Source organism: Mixophyes fleayi, chromosome 4, assembly GCF_038048845.1.
Source record: "Mixophyes fleayi isolate aMixFle1 chromosome 4, aMixFle1.hap1, whole genome shotgun sequence".
Lineage (NCBI taxonomy): Eukaryota > Metazoa > Chordata > Amphibia > Anura > Limnodynastidae > Mixophyes > Mixophyes fleayi.
The window spans coordinates 276,292,135-276,314,336 of record NC_134405.1 but is presented as its reverse complement, the minus strand read 5'-3'; the positions used below and the strand labels follow the sequence as shown (position 1 = coordinate 276,314,336).

Genomic DNA, 22,202 nt, shown 5'->3' with positions numbered 1-22,202 from the left:
TGTTTAATGGTGCAAGATGGCGTTGTGATTGGGGCCACCCACCTCGGTGTGATACATACATGTGTTTGACAGCTACAGGATTGACATAATATGATAGATGGGCAGCAGACTAGACTAGTCAACAATATAATGACATTGACAGTATTAGTAGGGCAACAATTGAAATGTAGACAGTATTATTCCTAACTCTAATCCTATCACTATCCCTAGACTTGTATCTATCCCTGTCCCTATCCCTAGACCTGTACTTAAACATATCCCTAGCCCTATAATAATACTGTCGACAGTTGAATAGTCTACCTAATCATACGGTAAACCATGTGAATTGCTGACCTAATAATACTGTTGACACCTGAACTGTTGACTCTTACACAAGCTGATAGACCAAGGTCAAAATGTAAAACAGTGCAAGATGGAATTGTCCTTGGGCCCACCCACTCACCAATATGTTAAAAAGGACATACATATAGTTTAACAAGCTAAACATTTCAGCGACAGGGGCTGCCACTTTTGTGGCTGAAATGCTTGATTTGTTTGGGACCCGACAAAAGAGATCATTTTTGCTAGTGGTCGATGAATTGGACAAAATAGATAGCAATTTTTTTTTTTTACAAATTATTTATGGTCATTTGGCTAACAGTGGTAATCTTCCTCTATGTTGATGATCACATCATCACCCTTATCATCATCCTTATCACTGTCATGATCATCATACAATATTAATTCATCCTCAACAGAATCTATACACTCTGTTGGTAATTGGCAGCAAGAATGGAATTTGTAAACAATTTGTAGTTCATTTTGATGAATACCAGTTTTTCTACATTTTTGGGAAGTAGTCTCCTCTGATGATCACTTACAGCATTCCCGGCTGCTCTACACACTATCCAAGTACACACTGGAGGGTGGACAGCTTAAGTGAACCATTACTAGTTTGTACAAGGGACTCCAAACTTCCCTTTTTTTCCTCCCAGTATTGAAAGGGACTGTTTGAGATGCTAAGCTCTACTTTTTCATTAAAGTAATCCTCCACCATTCTACTAAGAAAAGGTGTATCCGATTGAGACATGCTATGGGTGTCAGTAGTACATTTGGGCAATTCTTTAAGCCTGACCAGATGTAATAAACTTACAGGTGTGCTGCTGTGTTGTTGACTCATAATCAGTGTGACTATCAGAAAAGGAAAGTTTTTTACTGGCAGTAGCATTTGGAGAACGTGTCACGTGCGACTTGAGCTGACAGATTGCTCACAAGGAGCTGCTTACATCTGTCATGATTTGAGTCATTCTGAAAGAAAGACATGGAATATTACTTAAATCTAGGATCAAGCATGGTCACCAAAATGTAGTGATCCAATGTTAAGATGCTGCAAACCCTTGGGTCCTGGCGAAATGAATAAAGAACTTGAACCACAAGTCCAAATTTGCCAAATCGCTAACTTTCATCTCCTCCTTCAGGTCCTCCAGTTGCTATTCCAATAGATTGAAATTGTAACAAATTAAGTGAGCTGCCAGCCTGAGCCACGTCATACCTTTAATCAAAGGATTTCAGAAGCTTGCATAAAACACTAAGGATTCTCAAATGTTCTTGTGTAAGATAACATCTCCCTCCCTATTCCATGGTTTGCTGTGTAGGTCTTGATGGCTTGTTGCTGTTCCTCTAGTCGCTGAAGCATAAAGTGTGGAATTCCATCTTGTTACTACCTCTTGCTTCAGTTGGTGGCATAGCAGATAACATTTTATTTTGCAACCGCTGCAATGTTCTACATGCGTTTGTGGAATGTATAAAATTGCCAGTAATTTTACAGGTCACAAACAGCATCTCCTGCACTGACCTTTCATTTTTTAAGAAATTCTGCACCACCAGGTTTATCGTGTGTGTAAAGCATGGTATGTGCTGAAATTCACCAAATCGTAATGCACACACAATGTTCACTCCGTTATCTGCAATGAGAAATCCTGAGGAGGGTCTTAGCGGATGAGCTACTTTGCTATCACATTCCCGCATTTTTCCAAAAGATTGACACCAGTATGTTTATTTGTGAAACCAGCGATATACAGAGAAGCATGCCTTTGAATGACCTGGCAGTGAATGGTGAATCTACCAGTACTGGTGCTACTGATGGTGATACACCTACTCAGTGGGCTGTCATGATCATATAGTCTTTGTTTTGACCAGGACCACTTGTCCACATATCCGCAGTTAAGTGGACTGTTGGTACAATGGCATTTTCTAGGGACTGAATGGCTTTTACTTAACCTCACAGTGCAGCTGAGAATTTAATGTTCTGGAGAAAAGGAATCTAGATGGAATTTTACAGCATGGGCACTTGAACTCAACTAATCGTCTAAAATCTGTTGCATTGATGGCGGAAATTGGGCGCACATCCAATGCTAACATAACTGACTGACTTGCTTCACAGACAATTGTGTAGAATACTTACTCTACTTGCTCCCCTTCTCTATATATATCTCCCCCCTCAGCAGAAGCAGTAGCAGCTGTAGCATGCAAGGATGTTTCTGGGGTATCATTGATTGCATTAGTGGAGTTATTTAGAATTTAATAGTTGGATGCTGGACTAATATTAGAGATGCTCGGGCTTGGTTTTCAGAAAACTGAGCCCATCCGAACTTAGCCAATTTGAGTACCAAGCCAAGCCGGCTCGAAGAGGTGGCATTGTTCAGTGCTGAAGCATAAATTCCAATAATAGGGCTGGCAGTATTATTAAAAGTCTCCAGTCACATTCTACTGCTCACCCAGAAATAGGAGAGGTGGCATTGTACAGCGCTGAAACAGAAATTCAAATAATAGTGCTGGCGGTGTTTTTAAAATTCTACCATGACAGTTTACTGTTCCACACCTCACTCAGAATTAGGAGAGGTGGCAATGTTTAGTTCTGAAACAGAAATTCAAATAATAGGGTTTGGAGTGTTTTTAAAGGTCTATTGTGACATTTTACTGTGACATAGCTCATACAGAAACAGGAGGGGTTGCAGTGTCCTTGTCACTCTCCAGTCTTCAGTAAGATTGTTCTTGTCACTCTCCAGTCTCAGTGCCGATGGTCACACAGAAACATGGTTATCAGTGTTCTTGTCACTCTCCATTCTTTAGTCACATTGTTCTGGTCATTCTCTATTCTCAGTCATGATGATACTAATCCCTCTACGTCATGTGCTAAAGCTTCTGTTCAAGTGCATAGTGGTTTTAAGTCAGGGAAACAAAAAAAACCAAAAAAAAAACCATTGTACCTTTTAAAGAAAAAAACACCTCTCTAAAAAAGCTGAAAGTTTACTGTAGAAAAATATAAAATTGCCAACATGCCATTTTACCCAAAATATTAACAAGCATACCAGCATCAATTAGCTTCCTTCTCTCAGCTAGATCCCAGCACCTGCAATCTACACTGTCATCATCCTCACACTTATCTGTGTGTACATCATCCTCACACAATACTTATTCATCCCCGCTGGAATCCAACCTTACAGAAGTCTCTGAACTTTGATGTAATTGCCAGTAAGGCTTTCCCGTGGAATTTGAAGCTCATTTTGCGACAGAGCTGTCACGATTTTTGGCCAATTCTTTTACACCAGACCAAATGTCAAAATGTTGTTCTGACTCATCTGCATCACCACTGGGGGGGTATAGTTACTGCAGGTTTTAAAAAGTGGAGATGTTGTCTATAGCTAACAATCAGACTCTAGTTATCATTTATTTAGTACATTCTACAAAGTGACATCTAGAATCTGACTGGTTGCTATAGGCAATATCTCCACTTTTTTAAATTCCGCAGTTTAGTAAATATGCCCCTGGGTGTATTGGGAAAGCTACGTTTTTCCTAGCAGCAGTTGCCATAGAAACTGAGGGAGAATTAGTCATCATGTCATGTATCACTTGAGATGTTAGCTTGCTGATCAAGAGCTCATTGCATCTCTTTTGGTCTGGGTCAGCTGGAAAGAAAGAGAAGATATAGCTCTTAAACCTAGGATCATGCACAGTTGCCAAAATGTAATGATCCGATTTCAATATGTTGATAACTCTTGGATCATGGCCAAGCGAGTAAAGTACTTGATCTACAAATCCTACATAGTTAGCGGAATTACTAAGATTTATCTCCTCCTTCAATTTCTCTAGCTGCTTTTCCAAAAGTCTAATTAGGGGAATCACTTGACTAAAGCTAACAGTGTCTGAACTTACTTCACAGGTGACTACTTAGAGTGCTTTCAGCACCTTGCACAACATGAAAACTATTCTCCACTGCACTGGAATAAGGTACATTCCCCCTCAAATTCGATTCTTCTTGCAACAGCTACAATCTCCTACATGCTGTTGCAGAATACCGAAAATGACCCAAATTACTTCGGGACACAGACAGCATCTCCTGCATGTCACTGAAATTTTTTATAAAGCTCGGTACCACCAAGTTCATTGTGTTAGCAAAATAGGGAATATGATGGAATTCTCCCCGCTGTAATGCTCTCAAAATATTGGTGACGTTATCACAAATGACATATCCTCAGGAGAGTCCAACTGGCATAAGCCATGTTGCAATGACATCACTTAGTTTTTCAAACAGGTTGTCAGCGGTATGAATCTTAGTGTAGCCAGTGATACACAAATGTAGGCTGCCACTTTGAATTTGCAACAGGATGAGTGGGTCATTTGTGTAGCTGACAATGGCAATAATGAGGATATTGATGAATATGATGTTGTTTGTGTAAGTCCTGCACCAGTGGAAGGAGTTCTTTTCAGTGATAAGAAGAAGGCCATTGTCATGCCTGTGCATAAGACCAAAAAATCCACCTATAATGTGTGGATTTATTTTTACCCAATCTTGACAACAGTTGTCTAGTCATTTGTAGTGTTTGTAAAGCAACACCGACAACACCTTCCTCATCAATATCCTCACTAGTAATCAGAGTTAGTCCTGCACCCAAGTTGCTAAGGCTAGATGACTATTCCCCTATCCAGGTATATTCTGAATATTTCTTGAGCGCTTGTCCAGCTGCTGCTGCTTCTGCTGCTGCTCCTGCTGCTGGAGTTGAATCTTCAACCCAGAAGTAGACCAATAAGAAGACTACTAGTAATTTACAACAATTGACTGTTAAACAGTCCTTTGCAAGAGGAAGCAAGTATGGAAGCAAAACAATTTGCAACAGGTTAGTCCTCTGTAACACTGGAGAGCAGAAACCAGGTATTGGAGATAATACAATGCAGCAGGATAATGCAGAAACACTGGACACTGGACAGCTGAAATCAGGTATTGGTGGTAATACACTGCAGCAGAATAAAGCTGAAACACTGGAGGGCTGCAAGCAGGTACAGAGTCACAAACAAGCAGAGTCAGGGGTCACAGGAAGAGGTACAAAAATGGAGGGACAGATGTCAATACCTGGAGATCAATCGGGATAGGACACAGGAACAGCAACACAGGTAAAGGGAACAGATGATCTAGCAAAAGGCTGCTGGTACAAGCAGGCTTTTGTAGGCCAAAGACGGGTGTTAATCATCCTGGAGTGACGAGGCTAGCTCTGGCAGGTAAGAGAGCAGACTAAGTACCACAGTGGCCACTTTGGTAGAACAGTGGTACTACAGGCATATATACAAAGGTCCAACATAGTTTCTGGCAAACAGGAGCTGCAGGATGCAGATCATAACACCATGACAATGGAAAAGATGGAGAATGTATTTTAGTCCAGCGTATAGTGCAAGGTGCTAAAACAATTCAAAGTAGTCACCTATAAAGTGAGTTCAGACACTGCTAGCTTGAACAAAGTGATTCCCTTAAGTAGACTTTTGGAAAAGCACCATGAAAAATTGGAGGAGGAAGATGAAACAGAGAAATTATGCTAAGTATGTCAGACTTGTAGATGAAGTCCTTTAATCGCTTCGCCAGGATCAAAGAGTTATCAACTTCTGGAAATCGGATCATTACATTTTGGTGACTATGCTTGATCCTAGGATTAAGAGCTACATCTTCTCTTTATTTCCAACTGTCCAAGATCACAAGAAATGCAATGAGCTCCTGGTGAGCAAGTTGACAGCTAAAGTGGTACGTGACAAGACTCCTCCCTCCTTCAATTTCTCTGGCTACTGCTGCTAGGAAAAAAGTAAGCTTTTTAAGAGACTCAAGGAAGATGCAGATGATTCAGCAGAACATTTTGACATCTGGTATGGTCTAAAAGAATTGCCCAAAAATCATGGCACCTCTGCTGTAACGCCAACTGATCCTACTGTCAACATCCAAAGATTGGTGGAGGACTATAGAAATAGACATTTTGCAGTACCTAAGCTGGCCACCCTCCAGTGTGTACTCGGAAAGAGTTTTCGGCACAGCCAAGAACCTTGTCGGGAATTGGTTGTAGGAGGCTGTTAGGAACTCCAACAACCAATACCACAAAACCCGGAGTCTGCTCCGAAAGTCTGGTGTTCACTGTTGCCCCTAGTGGTGGGGACAGACTTGGCTGCAGACAAACGGAGGGTCGTGAGATGGGTACCGGCTGCAGAGAACCCAGGAACGAGGAGTAATGGCAGACAGCGAATCCAGAGAACTAGCCAAGGTCAGGGGTCACTTGCAGAAAAGAGTAGTCAGAAACACGCCAAAGGGTCAGGGTCACGAGCAGAATCCGAGGTACGGCCAAAAGATCAGGGACATAGGCAAGAAGATGAAATCCAGTAAGCAGGCAGATGGTCACAACAGAAATCCAGCAGAAACAGAGAGCAGGTCAGCACAAGTGCACTACACAGACGCTATAACCGGCAGGGAGGCTAAGCCCTCTCTGCCTTAAATACTTCATGTGGCCAATCAGAGCCTAGCTCTGACACAATCACCACCCAGCAGCTACTCATTAATAAATGCAATTAGCCCGCAGGCTCGCCAGGGGGGCTTTGCGCATGCGCCCGGCTTCTTCTCATTGCCGGGGAACTGAACTGAAGTGTCCGACCGTTGCCTTGGTCCTGCCCGGGACGCAGGAGTGACCAGGAAGTGAGTCGCGGCTGTTGTAAGTACCACCGCGGATCGTGACAGGAGGCTAGTTCCTAAAAATGAGGAAAAGATCATGTTCATCAAAATGAACTGCAAATTCCACGAGGAAGGCCTTTACTGGCATTTAGATCAAAGTTCAGAGACTTCTGTAATGGTGGATCCCAGCGGGGATAAATTAGTATTGTGTGAGGATGATGTACACATTGATGAGGGTGAGGATGATGACAGTGTAAATTGCAGGTGCTAGGATCTTGCTGCGAGATGGAAGCTAGCTGATGCTGGAATGCTTATTAATATTTTGGTAACATGGCATGTTGGCAATTTTATATTTTTCTACAGTAAAGTTTCACCGTAAATAAAGATGGGTTTTTTTTCTTTAAAAAGGTTAAAGCATTTGTTTTACATTTTTGTTTTTGACATTTATGGTACAGATACTTCTGTAATGGTGGTTTCCTGTGGGGATGAATTAATAATGTGTTAGGATGATGTACAAACTGATGAGGGTGAGGATGAGGCTGAAGATGATAACAACATCTTGCCACTGTAGAGTTCATTAACAGCACTATTATCTTAGCTGCCTTAAGCTTAAGCCCATTGTTAGCTTGCTTTGTGGGGTGTCCAAACAAACCAAGCCCTTCAGCCGCAAAAGTGGTACTCCTTGTCGCTGAAGAGCTTGGTTTGTTAAACTGTGCATGTCCTTTTTAAGATCCATTATAAGGGTGGGTGGGTGGGATGGTCCCAAGGACAATTCCATATTGCACCACTTTTTCTTTCAGCTACCGCAGTGTGCCAATGTTACCTACATGTGCTGTAAGTGCTGAAGTTTGTTTTAAATCATCCTTTCAATTGCTTTTCTTTCATACGTGTGACCACATACTTTGTTTTTCACTGGGTTCACCATCTCCAACTGTGTTATAGGAGTGCTCTGGGGGACAGAGATCTCCTCGTCTTCATCTTCCACATCTTTGTCTGCAGGGGCCGGTGACACACCCATTTGTTTCACAGGTCTCTTAGCTGTTCTTTATACTGGACATATTTATCATCCTGCCTCAGGGCCTTTTCTGTATTATTCTACTGAAGCGCAGTGTATCTCTCGTGTGCAAGCTCTCTTAAATCCGGGATCTCATCCGGTGGGTCACGTCACAAGTTAATTTAAGTTCGGTCTCCTCAACTGCATCTATATATTGGTTTGAATCTCTGCTCAATGTATTCAAACATTACGGATTCCATGATACGCACATGTTCCTTGTCACAGTCAGTCTGAAGCAGATGTAATGTCACTCCAGTTGCAATATCCATTCCCTTGTCTACATAAGTTTGGCACTTCTAAAAAGGAGACACCCAGAGAGGAGAAGGAGATTAAAGATGCAGCACGAGAAGACATGGTTTAATAATGTAGAGTTGATTGACAGCACTGTTGTGTTTAAGGCAGCTAAGCTATTGGTAGCTTGTTTTGTGGGGGCCCAAACCAACCAAGCACTTCAGCCAAAAAAGTGTCACTCCTTGCAGCTGGAGTGCTTGCTTTGTTAAACTGTACATGTCCTTTTTAATATCTTACATAAGGGTAGGTGGGAAGGCCCAAGCACATTTCCATCTTGCACCAGTTTCCTTTTCTGCCACGGTTTGGCAATGTTTCCTAGATGTGCTATGAACTGCCGTGTGTTTGTGTCATGGCTCTGTCACTTAGCTCCAGCCAACTTGCTGCAGTCTTTGTCTGAAAATGGATGAAAATAATATTGTGACCTGTGAGGTGTTCAACATTGACTGGAAATTAGTGTTATTGAGGTTAATAATCATGTAGGAACAAAAAAACAGCAAAATGATGTGATTTTAGCATATTTTAGCTATTTTTCTAAAAAAATACAGAGCCAAAACCAAAACATGTGAGGGTGGTTTTGCCAAAACCAAAATATTAACCAAAACACGGAGGTCAGTCAACATCTCTAACTAGTATGTACTAATAATGAGAAGGAGGATGATGAAGGTGGGATTGCAAGTGTCTTTCCATTTGGCTGGTAGATAATGCTGGGCTGTTTGCTATTATACACAATTTGCTACATTTAGAAACATGACTTGAATGAACTCGCTGGAAATGATGCAACAGGGAAGAGGTGCCTAGATATTCATCATCCCTACCTCTATTTATTTTGACTTGACAAAGGCTAGTTGCCTTGACAAATGTTGTCTGGGTTTGGATAAATATATATCCAAACACAAGATGTGCTTTTTTTTAGTCTTATTCCCTGGTATGGGCATCTGCTGGTGGTAATACTGGTGGCTGCTTTACTTCACCACAATTATCATCATTATTATCATTATCTCATCCATGTACAACACATTCATTTTCAGATCCACAAGATTCCCCCTCATCCTCTTGCACATTTGCTACTTCCATAGCAGTCTTCTCAATTTCTATGGGTAAGTCACAATCAGCACTAATACTATTAATCCCCATCCTCACATTTCCAAATTGTTGCGGACTTTCAACCTCAGAGTTATTCAAAGGGACTGATTTGTCTGTTTTGGAGGTGTGTATACCATTACCAGCAGTAGCATGACCCCTACTAGCAAAAGTATACATAGTCTGAGCCTTATCTTGCCACTGCGGATTGTGTATGAAATGTTAGATATTCTACTTTTTTTTTTTACAAATCACCACATTCATCAGAAAATTCCCTCTTAATCTTCCTCCTTACATGAAGAGCTAGTGGTTTCTTTTAGATTGAATTTGACAAATAGTGTTTGGATTTTGAGGACGTTTTTTTTTTCTTTACTGTAGAGGTCATAACAGTACTGCCAGTACTGGTATTGGGCTGCTCCTCATCTGTACAGTGATCCATGGTTACCAAGAGAAGTAATGCTACTTGAACAGAGTAGAGCTACTTGTAGATGCCTGCCACCACTCCAGGGGAATGCCCAATGAGATAGGGAGAGGAAGGAAAGTTATCTTACAATTGTTAGGACACTGGTCCACAATATACTTCTAACAAACAAGTTTTATATTTTATCGGGGGGTTTTGCTGTTCTGAGTCAAAGACAAGAACACCCTGTTTACTTTTTCGGTGTGTGTGTGTCTGCTGCTTACCCTGACACACAAAAAGCCTTTTTCCAATATAGAGTTCACTGAATGACCCTTTCAAAATAGACAAGTATTGAAAAATATAAAAGATTACAATATATAGCGTTTTTTGGGGTGTGCTGCTGCATGCTGACTCTCACTAACAGCCGTCTTTAAATTTATATTTTGAAAAGGTCATTCAGTGAAATCTATAAGTATTAAAAATAGAAAAGTTTACAATATATAGCTTTTTTGGGGTGTGCAACTGCTGCTGAATTTCACACGCAAACACCCAGTGGTTTTCAAAATTATTTTACTTGTCACTGCCCCACACATGATTACTTTCACTAGAAAAACTTTCACTTTTAAATGAGAATAATCTGTTTGTTTTTTTGATTCTCCTGCTAATAGTCTGACAGCAAAAGCACTGTTTTCTCAAAGAATATACTAGTTAGTTCAGAATTATATCTAACTCAGTCTGTATATACTGTCCATTACTATTAGAAATATGCAATTGATCAGCAAACTATTGTAGTTGACTATTCTCTAGACATGCTCAGGCTCGGTTCCCTGAGAACCGAACAAACCCGAACTTAGCAAATCCGAGTACCGAGCCGAGTCGCTCTGTACTTTTGCGCGCCCTCGGAATTAAAGATGAGGCAAAACGTTATCATTACGTCGTCGGATCTCGTAAGTTTTGGATTCTATAGGTACCGCCCTCCACGGAGAACCAGCACCATTTCACAGAGGGACACATAAGGGGTAGCACAGTTCTTGGCAGTCTCTAGTGCAGTTGGGCAGCGTCATAGGTAGAAAAGAAAGATAATGGGTTGCAGTGTTCTTCAAAGACTCCAGTGACATTCAGTAGAGCTCTATAGCTCCATTGCTAATTGTCATTGCTGAAATTCAAGTAATAGGTCTGGCAGGATTGGTCTTCTAACTCTGCAGTCACATTGTACTGTGTTATACAGGTAACACACAAAGAGGAGAGCTCCATTGCTCCATTGCTAATTGTCATTGCTGAAATAGAAATAGTATCACTGGCAGGCTTGGTCTACATTTTACTGTACCATAACTCACTCAGAAACAGGATTGTAATAAAAATTGTAATAATAGGGCTGTCAGTGTTCTTAAAAGTCTTCATTGACATTCTACTGTGCCATAGCTCATACAGAAACAGGAGGGGTGGCATTGTTCTTGTCACTCACTAGTCTCAGTCTTGATGATACTAATCCCGCTACCTCATGTGCTAAAGTCTATGTGCATAGTAGTTTTAAGTCAGGGAAACAAAAATGTAAATAAAAAGCTTGTACCTTTGTAAAAAAATAAACGCCTCTTTAATAAAAGTTAAAGTTTACTGTAGAAAAACATAAAATTGCCAACATACCATTCTACCCAAGATCTCAGCACCTGCAATCTACACTGTCATCATATTTATCCTCATCTGTGTGTATATCATCCTCAAACAATAATAATTCATCCCCGCTGGAATCAACCATCACAGAAGTCTGTGTACTTTGATGTAATTGCCGGTAATGGCCTTCCTTATGGAATTTGTAGTTCATTTTACAGAAGAGCTGTCACGATTTTGGGCAATTCTTTTAGACCTGACCAAGGGGTAAATGTATTAAGCTGAGAGTTTTCAGATTCTAGCTATCATTTATTTAGTACATTCTACAAAATGATAGCTAGAATCTGATTGGTTGCTATAGGCAACATCTCTACTTTTCAAACCCGCCGAAAAACTCTCAGCTTTATACATTTACCCCCAAATGTCAAAATGTTGTGCAGACTCCTCTGCATCACCAGTGGGTGTCTTGGGAAAGCTAAGTTTTTTCCTAGCAGCAATTTCCAGAGAAACTGAGGGGGGAGATGTCATAGTGTCATGTACCACTTGAGCTGTCAGCTTGCTGACCAGGAGCTCATTGCATCTCTTGAGATCTGGGTCAATTGGAAAGAAAGAAAAGACATAGCTCTTAAACCTAGGATCAAGCACAGTTGCCAAAATGTAATGATCCAATTTCAAGATGTTGATAACTCTTGGATCCTGTAGAAGCGAATGAAGTTCTTAATGTATAAGTCCAATATAATTAGCAGAATTGCCTTGTTTCATTTCCTCCTTCAATATCTCTTGCTGCTTTTCAAAAAGTCTAATTAGGGAAATCACTTGACTCAAGCTAACAGTGGGCCTGATTCATCAAGCTATGCACCTTGTTTTTTCCGCATCGTAAGTTGTGTAGAGTAATTTAAGTTAAAACGGCAAATATGCAACCTAAATGAGCAACGCAAAGTGGAAAAACACACCCACCTGCGGTCCTTTAGGCAACGGAGAACAATAAGCAATGGATCCTAAGCACTTTACTCAGTTTACAAGTTCCTCTACATTCACTTACGCTACGTTAAGATAAGCAATGTATACGGCACGGCCAATGTGGGAGGTCCGACGAGTTTGTTTACACATGTTAAAACACAATCCTGTGGGTATTTATACAGGAAAGTTGTAAGCTAATTATTCCTTATCAAGTTTCACATATTTGGAAAACTTTGAACAATGACTTTGGATGGTTTTTAATGAGCGAAATCCACATTTTGCTACAACACAGATTGTATGATGGGTTTGTTTGTTTTTTAGTTGAACTGGGCGTATATCGTAGAAAATGCATGTACATCGTTTGTTAAAAGAAATATGCCTAAAGAATGGGTAAAAATGCATGTGGCTTTATAATTCTATCTCGACCGTTATTCAAAAATGCGTAGCGTACTCTTCCATATGCACTACACACACAGTTGAGTGCATACAACCTCCACACAGATAAAGGATGTGTGTCTGGATTAAAACTCACGACTCCATTTTTGGAAGGTGGAGTAGCTAACCACTAACACAAAATACTTTTTGAAAAAACAGGGAGAAGAGCAACAAAACAGCATGCTTGCTACAGAGGAAAATGCCAGTTAATAGTACTCTTCATGTCACGGTTAGCTGGGATACAGTCCCCTGACCTGCCAATACTAACACTCACCAGAGGCGTGGAGTCTAACGCAGCGGCTGGCTTTCACCAAGAACCCCCACAAGGTGGTATGGACTTCGCGGACTTCCTCCCCCACTCCTCTCAGAGTGGGGCAGGATTAACGGAGTTAATGAGTTAGAGATCTGTGGGTTCCAGGAATGACCGCAGGAATAGCAGAGCAGCGTGGAGTTGTGAAGCCTGGAATGATCTGCGGATTGCAGGATGACCGCAGGGATGACCGCTGGGATAGTGGAGAGCTGTGAAGCCTGGAGAGGTGTGCGGATTGCAGGATTACCGCTGGGATAGCGGATAGCTGTGAAGCCTGGAGAGGTCTGCGGATTGCAGATTGACCGCAGGGATGACCGCTGGGATAGTGGAGAGCTGTGAAGCCTGGAGAGGTTTGCGGATTGCAGGATGACCGCTGGCATAGCGGAGCAGCTGTGAAGCCTGGAGAGGTCTGCGGATTGCAGATTGACCGCAGGGATGACTGCTGCGATAGCGGAGAGCTGTGAAGCCTGGAGATGTCTGCGGATTGCAGAATAACCGCAGGTATGACCGCTGGGATAGCGGAGCCGCTGTGAAGCCTGGAGATGTCTGCGGATTGCAGAATGACCACAGGGATGACCGCTGGGATAGCGGAGCAGCTGTAAAGCCTGGAGATGTCTGCGGATTGCAGAGTGACCGACCGCAGGGATGATCGCTGGGATAGTGGAGCAGCTGTGAAGCCTGGAGATCTGAGGATTGCAGGGAAGCTCAGACTGGAGGAGACATCCACTAGGAAAATCCAAACTGGCCTCGGCAACTTGAGGCACCTCCACTTCCTCCTGGTGCACCGTTAGTGCCTCTTGGGCAACCAGCTAGGCCTCATCCTCTGCCTGGGCCTCGTCTTCCGCCTGGCCCTCGGGATCCACCTCCGCTTCCGCCTCGGACTGCGACTCTGCCTCGCTATAGGCGTTGGCTTCGGACTGGCGCTCGGACTCGGACTCCACCTTGCCCTGGCCCTCGCCCTCCACCTCCACCTGTGGCTCGGCCTCGGCATCACCCTCGGACTCCGACTCCGCCTCCGCCTGGTGCTCCTCTTCCTCCTCGGCCTGCCATCGTTGCCGACGTCTACGGTCTGTTTGAATCCAAAGAAAATATAAGTGTATTGTTCAAATATTCACCTGCTTAATATAGATGTAGTGTGATAATCATGTGATCAGACATTGTGAAACTTTTTATTGCCAACACCGAAAAATAAGTACTACTCCAAAAGGATATAAACATGACAGACACAAACCACTTCACATGGCCTGTAACAAATAGTTGCTTGGACCACAAGCCAGTTCAATCTTAGGCGCAGGTATCTGCGGACCCTTTGGTAGGCCCGCAATTTCACTTCATTGGAAATATACCTGCCCGAGGGCATGCTGTCCATGAAAACAGACATAATGAATTCCCAGTTCTAATGTGTTCTAGAGCAGACACTCATGGGGATGCAAAGCACATCTTAAATGATATACGGTCAGTTTTGCCCTTTAGTAAACTTGTGATAAAATACATGAGCCAAATCCTTAGGGAATGGTTTGAAGTTTGGGATTAAGGTTAGGCCTCTGTAAACTCTTACTGTCCAAATTTTGGTGCAGTCAATGAGATTTGGACTAATTGGTTTAAGTGTTGAAATTTCAAATTATGGCCACTCCTTCGCATTGTGACATGGTTCTGCCCAGTTAAGATTAACGATATTGGTAGTGCTTTCATTTCTATTATAACACAGTCCCTCTAGGTTCCAGGATGACCATGCAGCCATGATATATTCCTCGCCAAGTAGCTACTTACCCACACAAAACTAAGCTTAGTGAATGCAGTTAATTTTACATACACCTTGGTGTAAACCCCTATGCTTGGGAGGGGGTTTTCCATCGCCCTACGGATTGTGTGCCAGTGGTCATTATTTACTGCTTGCTTGTCATTCTGGAGGATGGCCACTCTGCTGTGTGAGGAGAATGAAATTGTTGCCTCATAGTGCTATTATGTCTAACACTTTGAAAGTACTTGTGATACCTAACATTTTGACACATGTAGAAGCAGGCATTAGTGTTACTATGGCACAAAGTATCCCTACATAATAATTACACACACACTGACAGATCCTACTAGCAGATATTCAAATCCTCATTCTGGCTTAAGGCTAATGTATGTTTTGTTCCGGATCAAATCCAAAAATGCATGCTATTGTAAAATAATGTTAACATCAGACACCAATATCCTATATAAACATGTGAGTTTAGATTTATACTGCTTGTCTGCCAGATGTGACAGACCCCCCCCAAAAAAATTATGCTAGGTGGGTGAAGGATAACTGTGTGTTCATCATGAATTTATTATGTTTCAAAATGTGTACATGTGTGTGGGGGGAATGGAACAGTGCATGCCTGGGCCAATAAACAATAAAAAAATGCTGTGTAGTATGTCAAAACTAGCTTAGGGTGGCGGACAAATATGAAAAGAGTGGATAGTGTCATTGTTTAACTGCAGTCCCAAACCGGATTTTAAGGGAATGTTGATCCAACAGATGCTGAACTTTTGTCTGACACCAAGGCATTAAACTGGATTGTGGGGACTTTGAGTTTTGCATTTTGCCTGTGGGTTAAAATCCAAGCAAAGTGGTGATTGTGTCTGGAGTGTATTTTTGGCTTTGTGGTTTTAACATGTACTAACCTATGAAGTGCTGTTGCCAACAATTCTAACATTTAGGGACCCTACTTTGACAACATTTTCAGCGTTTAATAAATATATAAATCTAATTCAGGTCACCTAACCTCTTGAAGTACAGCAATAAAAACGGGGTCCATGAAAAGAGAGCATACATAGTAAACACACAAATCTATCTAATCTTATAAACTTGAAAAGCACTAAATAGAGAGTGTCATTTAAGGGGAAGGCCTGTATGTGGCTAATGTCCAAATAAGCAAGGTTCGTTACAATGGATAGTACATGTCTACATTAGGGATGTGCACCGGCGACTTTTGGTGTCTCGTGTTTTGTGTTTTGGATTCGGATTTTCGTGATGTTTTGGGTTCAGATTTGTTTCGCAAAACACCTGCCGAAAGGTTTTGGTTCGGATTTAAGGTTTTGGATTCGGATTTTTTTTGAAAAAAGCATAAAAAGTTCAAAAATCAAGTTTTTGGGGCTTATTTTCACTCCTACGCTATTATTAACCTCAATAACATTCAATAACAAGCCTTTCCACTAATTTACAGTGTATTCTGAACACCTCACAATATAGTTATAAGTCCAAAACGTTGCAACGAGGTATCTTTCTGGACTGCGTAGTGGAGTGGTCCCCACAATATAATAAGAAAACCATCAACTGGTCTTAATCGCACCAAAAAATGTACCTGGACTGCGTAGAGGAGTGGATCACCACAATATAATTTAAAAACCCTGAACTTGTATGATTCGCACCAATAAATGTATCTGGACTGCGTAGAGGAGTGGTCACCACAATATAATAAGAAAACCATCAACTGGTATGAATCGCACCAATAAATGTACCTGGACTGCGTAGAGGAGTGGTCACCACAATATAAATTAAAAACCCTGAACTTGTATGATTCACACCAATAAATGTATCTGGACTGCGTAGAGGAGTGGGTCACCACAATATAATAAGAAAACCATCAACTGGTCTTAATCGCACCAAAAAATGTACCTGGACTGCATAGAGGAGTGGGTCACCACAATATAATTTAAAAACCCTGAACTTGTATCATTCTCACCAATAAATGTATCTGGACTGCATAGAGGAGTGGTCACCACAATATAATAAGAAAACCATCAACTTGTCTGAATCGCACCGAATAATGTACCTGGACTGCGTAGAGGAGTGGTCACCACAATATATATAATAAGAAAACCATCAACTGGTATGAATCGCACCAAAAAAATGTACCTGGACTGCGTAGAGGAGTGGTCACCACAATATAATTAATAAAAAACCCTCCACGGCTCTGAATTTCCCAAAAAAAAAATCTGGACTGTGTAGTGGGGTGGCCCCGGTACTAAATTTGATACCGGGGCCACAATATAATAAATAGTTACACCCTAAACTGGTCAGAATTCCACCAAACAAGTATCTGGACTGCGTAGTGGGGTGGCCCCGGTACTAAATTTGATACCGGGGCCACAATATAATAAATAGTTACACCCTCAACTGGTCAGAATTCCACAAAACAAGTATCTGGACTGCGTAGTGGGGTGGCCCCAGTACTGAATTTGATACCGGGGCCACAATACCTCCTCCAAGTTCCAAGTGTAGTGTTTATAACATATTAACACTACACTAATTCTAGCACGTCAAACCCTCTTGTTTTAAATAATGACAGGGCATTTAACTTTTGATTAAATTTTTTGAATTTGTTAACATTTTCTTTTACTTTTTGAACATGGCAAATGACTGTTGAATGGTCACATAATGCCAAAAAAATAGTTGCAAGATGGAATTGTCCTTGGGCCCTCCCACCCACCCTTATGTTGTTGAAATAGGACATGCACACTTTAACAAACCAATCATTTCAGCGGCAGGGCCTACCAAACAACTGTGGCTGAAATGATTGGTTTGTTTGGGCCCCCACACCAAAATAACAATTCATCTCTCCCTGTTCAAACTAAACAGGCTCTACTGAGGAAAGATGTCGTCCTGAACCTCAACCTCTGATTCCTCTCCCCCTACAGTGTGTACTTCCTCCTCCTCACACATTATCAATTCGTCCCTGCTGGACTCCACAACCACAGGTCCCTCTGTACTATCTGGAGGGCAGTGCTGTACTTCATTGAGGAATTGATTATTCATTTTTATAAACATCATTTTTTCAACGTTGTGAGGAAGCAACCTCCTTCGCCGCTCACTGAACAGGTTCCCCGCTGCACTAAAAACTCTTTCCGAGTACACACTGGAGGGGGGACAACTCAGGTAAAATAGAGCCAGTTTGTACAGGGCTTCCAAACTGCCTTTTGGAGTTCTACCACGTCACTACCTCTAGTTAATTTAGATTGCAAGGCTTGTAAATACTTTGAAGATAAAAAAGCAGGCTGCACAGACTGTGGATCTAGAAAGTGAAATTAAATGGACCCCGTTACTTTGGTGGCTATCTATGCCCCCCCGCCCTACACTTGTAGTTGAATATAAAAAAGCAGCCTGCATAGATTGTAGAACTAGAAATTCAAATATACAAAGAAATGGACAAAGGCGGTTTGGTATCTGTCTGCATCAGATCCCCTCTCCACTAGGAGTAAAATAGAAAACTATTCAGCCGTTCTATAATCTAGAATATAAATAGAAATTGAGAAAGGCAATTTGGTATCTGTCTGCATCATAATCATCAACATCCTCCTCAGCGCCAGCTACATCAATATCCTCCTCCCGGTGAACAACATTCACACCTTCATTAGCCAAATCTGTAACTGGACTGTGGGTGATCCTTCCAGCATATGCAGAGGGCGTGCTGCAAATGCTGGATGGAGTCACCTCTTCCCGTACAGTGATGGGAAGGTCAGGCTTCACAACCACCAACACCCTTGGACTCGCCTTGGGGATTTGGGATGTCATCTGTTTAGAAGGCAGAGTTCTTTGCTGTTTTATTGTTGTTGTTGACAGCATAACTCTCTTAAATTTTTTGTAGGGGGGGGAGGAGGAGGGCTTAGATCCTTGGGTGAAGCTGGACCACTAGTCATGAACACGGGCCGGGGCCTAAGCCGTTCCTTGCCACTACGTGTCGTAAATGGCATATTGCCAACTTTACGTTTCTCCTCAGATGATTTTAAGTTTCTCTTTTTTCTATTTTTTGAGAACTTGGGCTTTTTGGATTTTACATGCCCTGTACTAGGAGATTGGGCATCGGGCTTGCCAGACGACGTTGATGGCATTTCATCGTCTATGTCATGACTAGTGGCAGCAGCTTCAGCATTAGGAGGAAGTGGGTCTTGATATTTCCCTACATTATACTCCAAATTTTGGTTTTCCATTATATGTAGCACAAGAGAGCGTGCCCCTAAGCCACACACACTCGGCAAAGCCTTTAAAAATTATATGCGGCACAGGAGAGTACCACTGGACTTATACTGCTGAATCAGTGAACTTTGTAATAGCAGTACCACTGGACTTATACTGCTGAATCAGTGAACTTTGTAATATATCAGTACCACTGGACTTATACTGCTGAATCAGTGAACTTTGTCATAGCAGTACCACTGGACTTATACTGCTGAATCAGTGAACTTTGTAATATATCAGTACCACTGGACTTATACTGCTGAATCAGTGAACTTTGTAATAGCAGTACCACTGGACTTATACTGCTGAATCAGTGAACTTTGTAATATTGCAGTACCACTGGACTTATACTGCTGAATCAGTGAACTTTGTAATAGCAGTACCACTGGACTTATACTGCTGAATCAGTGAACTTTGTAATATATCAGTACCACTGGACTTATACTGCTGAATCAGTGAACTTTGTAATATATCAGTACCACTGGACTTATACTGCTGAATCAGTGAACTTTGTAATAGCAGTACCACTGGACTTATACTGCTGAATCAGTGAACTTTGTAATATATCAGTACCACTGGACTTATACTGCTGAATCAGTGAACTTTGTAATAGCAGTACCACTGGACTTATACTGCTGAATCAGTGAACTTTGTAATATTGCAGTACCACTGGACTTATACTGCTGAATCAGTGAACTTTGTAATAGCAGTACCACTGGACTTATACTGCTGAATCAGTGAACTTTGTAATATATCAGTACCACTGGACTTATACTGCTGAATCAGTGAACTTTGTAATATATCAGTACCACTGGACTTATACTGCTGAATCAGTGAACTTTGTAATAGCAGTACCACTGGACTTATACTGCTGAATCAGTGAACTTTGTAATATATCAGTACCACTGGACTTATACTGCTGAATCAGTGAACTTTGTAATATATCAGTACCACTGGACTTATACTGCTGAATCAGTGAACTTTGTAATAGCAGTACGACTGGACTTATACTGCTGAATCAGTGAACTTGGTAATATTGCAGTACCAATGGGCTTATACTGCAGGATTGGTTTTGCAAATTTTGTTGTAATTAATTTATTTTTAAATTATTATTTTGTATTTTTTTTTATAACTTTTTTTTTATTTTTTAAACACTTGGGAATAATGGGGAAATAACTATGTCCTTAGAAGCACAGAGCACAGGACACAGCACCACTGGACTGAACAGGACACAGCACAGGACCCAGCAGCACCACTGAACTCAAAATTGACAGAGCACAGCACACAACACCACTGGACTGATACTGCTGAATGTGTGAACTTTGTAATATTGCTGTACCAATAGGCTTATACTGCAGGATTGGTTTTGCAAATTTTGTTGTACTTAAAAAAAAAATTAATTCGTTTTTTGTATTTTTTTTAATAATTATTTTTTAATTTTTTAAACACTTGGGAATATTGGGGAAATAAGAACTATGCCCTTAGAAGCACAGAGCACAGGACACAGGACCACTGGACTGAACAGGACACAGCACAGGACCCAGCTGCACCACTGAACTCAAAATTGACAGAGCACAGCACACAGCACCACTGGACTGATACTGCAGAACACAGCACAGCACAGAACTAAACAGCACCGCACGAGATCTACCAGGACAGAGGACCACCTAACACACCCTCCCTCTACCCTGATCAATGCCCGCGTGAAGATGGCGGCCACTAGTGGGGAATTTATAGGTTACGAGTATCGCGAGATCCGACAGCGGGATTATGACTCCGAACCTCGGTTTCAAGTTTTCATTTGGCGCCAATACCCGGATCTGTCTCGGATCCGACTCGGATCGGCAACGTTCGGGTGGGCTTGGATTCAGGAAATCCGAGTGCGCTCATCTCTAGTCTACATGACCCGAAATGGGCCACAAAGGACTGTAGAGTGATTGTTGGGTATGACAAGAGGAAGAACAGCAGTATAGTAAGCAGAAGAAACTTCTTTGTCACAGATTGCTAACACTATTGCAGGGTCAGTTCTTTGAAAGCACAATACATAGCAAGTAAGACAGTGGTCTTGGAGATAAAGTTCCTTGGATGATGAGTAAACAATCAGGGCCATTTGAAGAAACACATAGGCAAGGTTGTAACATTGGAGAAATACTTCAACGTTTAAGAAGACACGCAATTCAGAACTCCAAAAGGCAGGGCAGCTTTGCCTGTTGAATGTCAAGGCAAAAATTAATTCAGCAATATTAGCTCACATGTAACTTTAATTCATGAACTTAGTTTATGCCTTGGTGCACATGAAGGTGCCCACTGTAATGTAACCTGCAAAGTGTCTTTGAAGGCTCAACATAGTACTCTCTGCAATAGTGGCTTGTGGGTTTTACCTTTATCTTGGTAGAGGAGTGTGGTTTGGGTTGATTTTGTCTGGAATGTACACCAAAAACCCACAGCTATTAAGATTGTCAATTGGCTAACATGGCATAGGCACACCCACAAATCTACATCACAAATATAGTGGTTATGAACTGCAATATTGTACGCAGCTACCACACTTGAGAATTAGTGATCAGAACACTATAGATACTTACATTCTTCAACTGGCTTCACCATTGGCACATTCTCCAACTCCAAAGGCAAGTGCTATGGCACTTAGCCCTGCAAACACACTATTGCTGGGTGAAACAGCCTGTGATCACAAAGGAAACATTACTTGTACAAATGTGCCATTTTCGTCACTCAAATGCCTACAAATTAGAATATACACTTTAGAATCCTTGTTATCCTAAATTTGTACTGACAGTTTTCGGCATTAATATCTGGCCGTACAAGACCATTAAGCCATGTAGTCAAGTATCTTATTCAAGCTGCATATGGGTAATGTGCGGACAGTTCAAACATCACTCTTTATTTCGACACAAGGACATTGATGTTTACACATTTGGATTCAAAAACATTTTGGTGGTTGGTTTACAAATGATTGACCCCAAAATTGGATGCATTTAAGGAGAATTTCTACAACATTTTCAACGACACTTAGAGGTTGCCATAGATTTTACAAGCAGGTCAAATGGAAACCATTTCATTACAATACCACCACATGTATATTTAGAAAGGCATTTCTTT

At 41.5% G+C, this 22,202-nt stretch overlaps 1 protein-coding gene and 1 long non-coding RNA gene across 2 annotated transcripts in view; one reads left to right on the top strand and one right to left on the bottom strand.

Moving 5' to 3' along the window:
- LOC142152770 (uncharacterized) overlaps nt 1-22,202 on the top strand; it is a 43,144-nt gene that overhangs the window by 5,674 nt on the left and 15,268 nt on the right. The window lies entirely within an intron of this gene.
- The window catches only part of LOC142152769 (rap guanine nucleotide exchange factor 6-like), a 536,756-nt gene continuing 528,399 nt past the window's right edge, over nt 13,846-22,202 (bottom strand). The window contains exon 23 of the mRNA XM_075209755.1: nt 13,846-14,165. Coding sequence (XP_075065856.1) covers nt 14,159-14,165 — 7 coding nt within the window. The 3' untranslated portion in view covers nt 13,846-14,158. The remainder of the gene's footprint in view (nt 14,166-22,202) is intronic.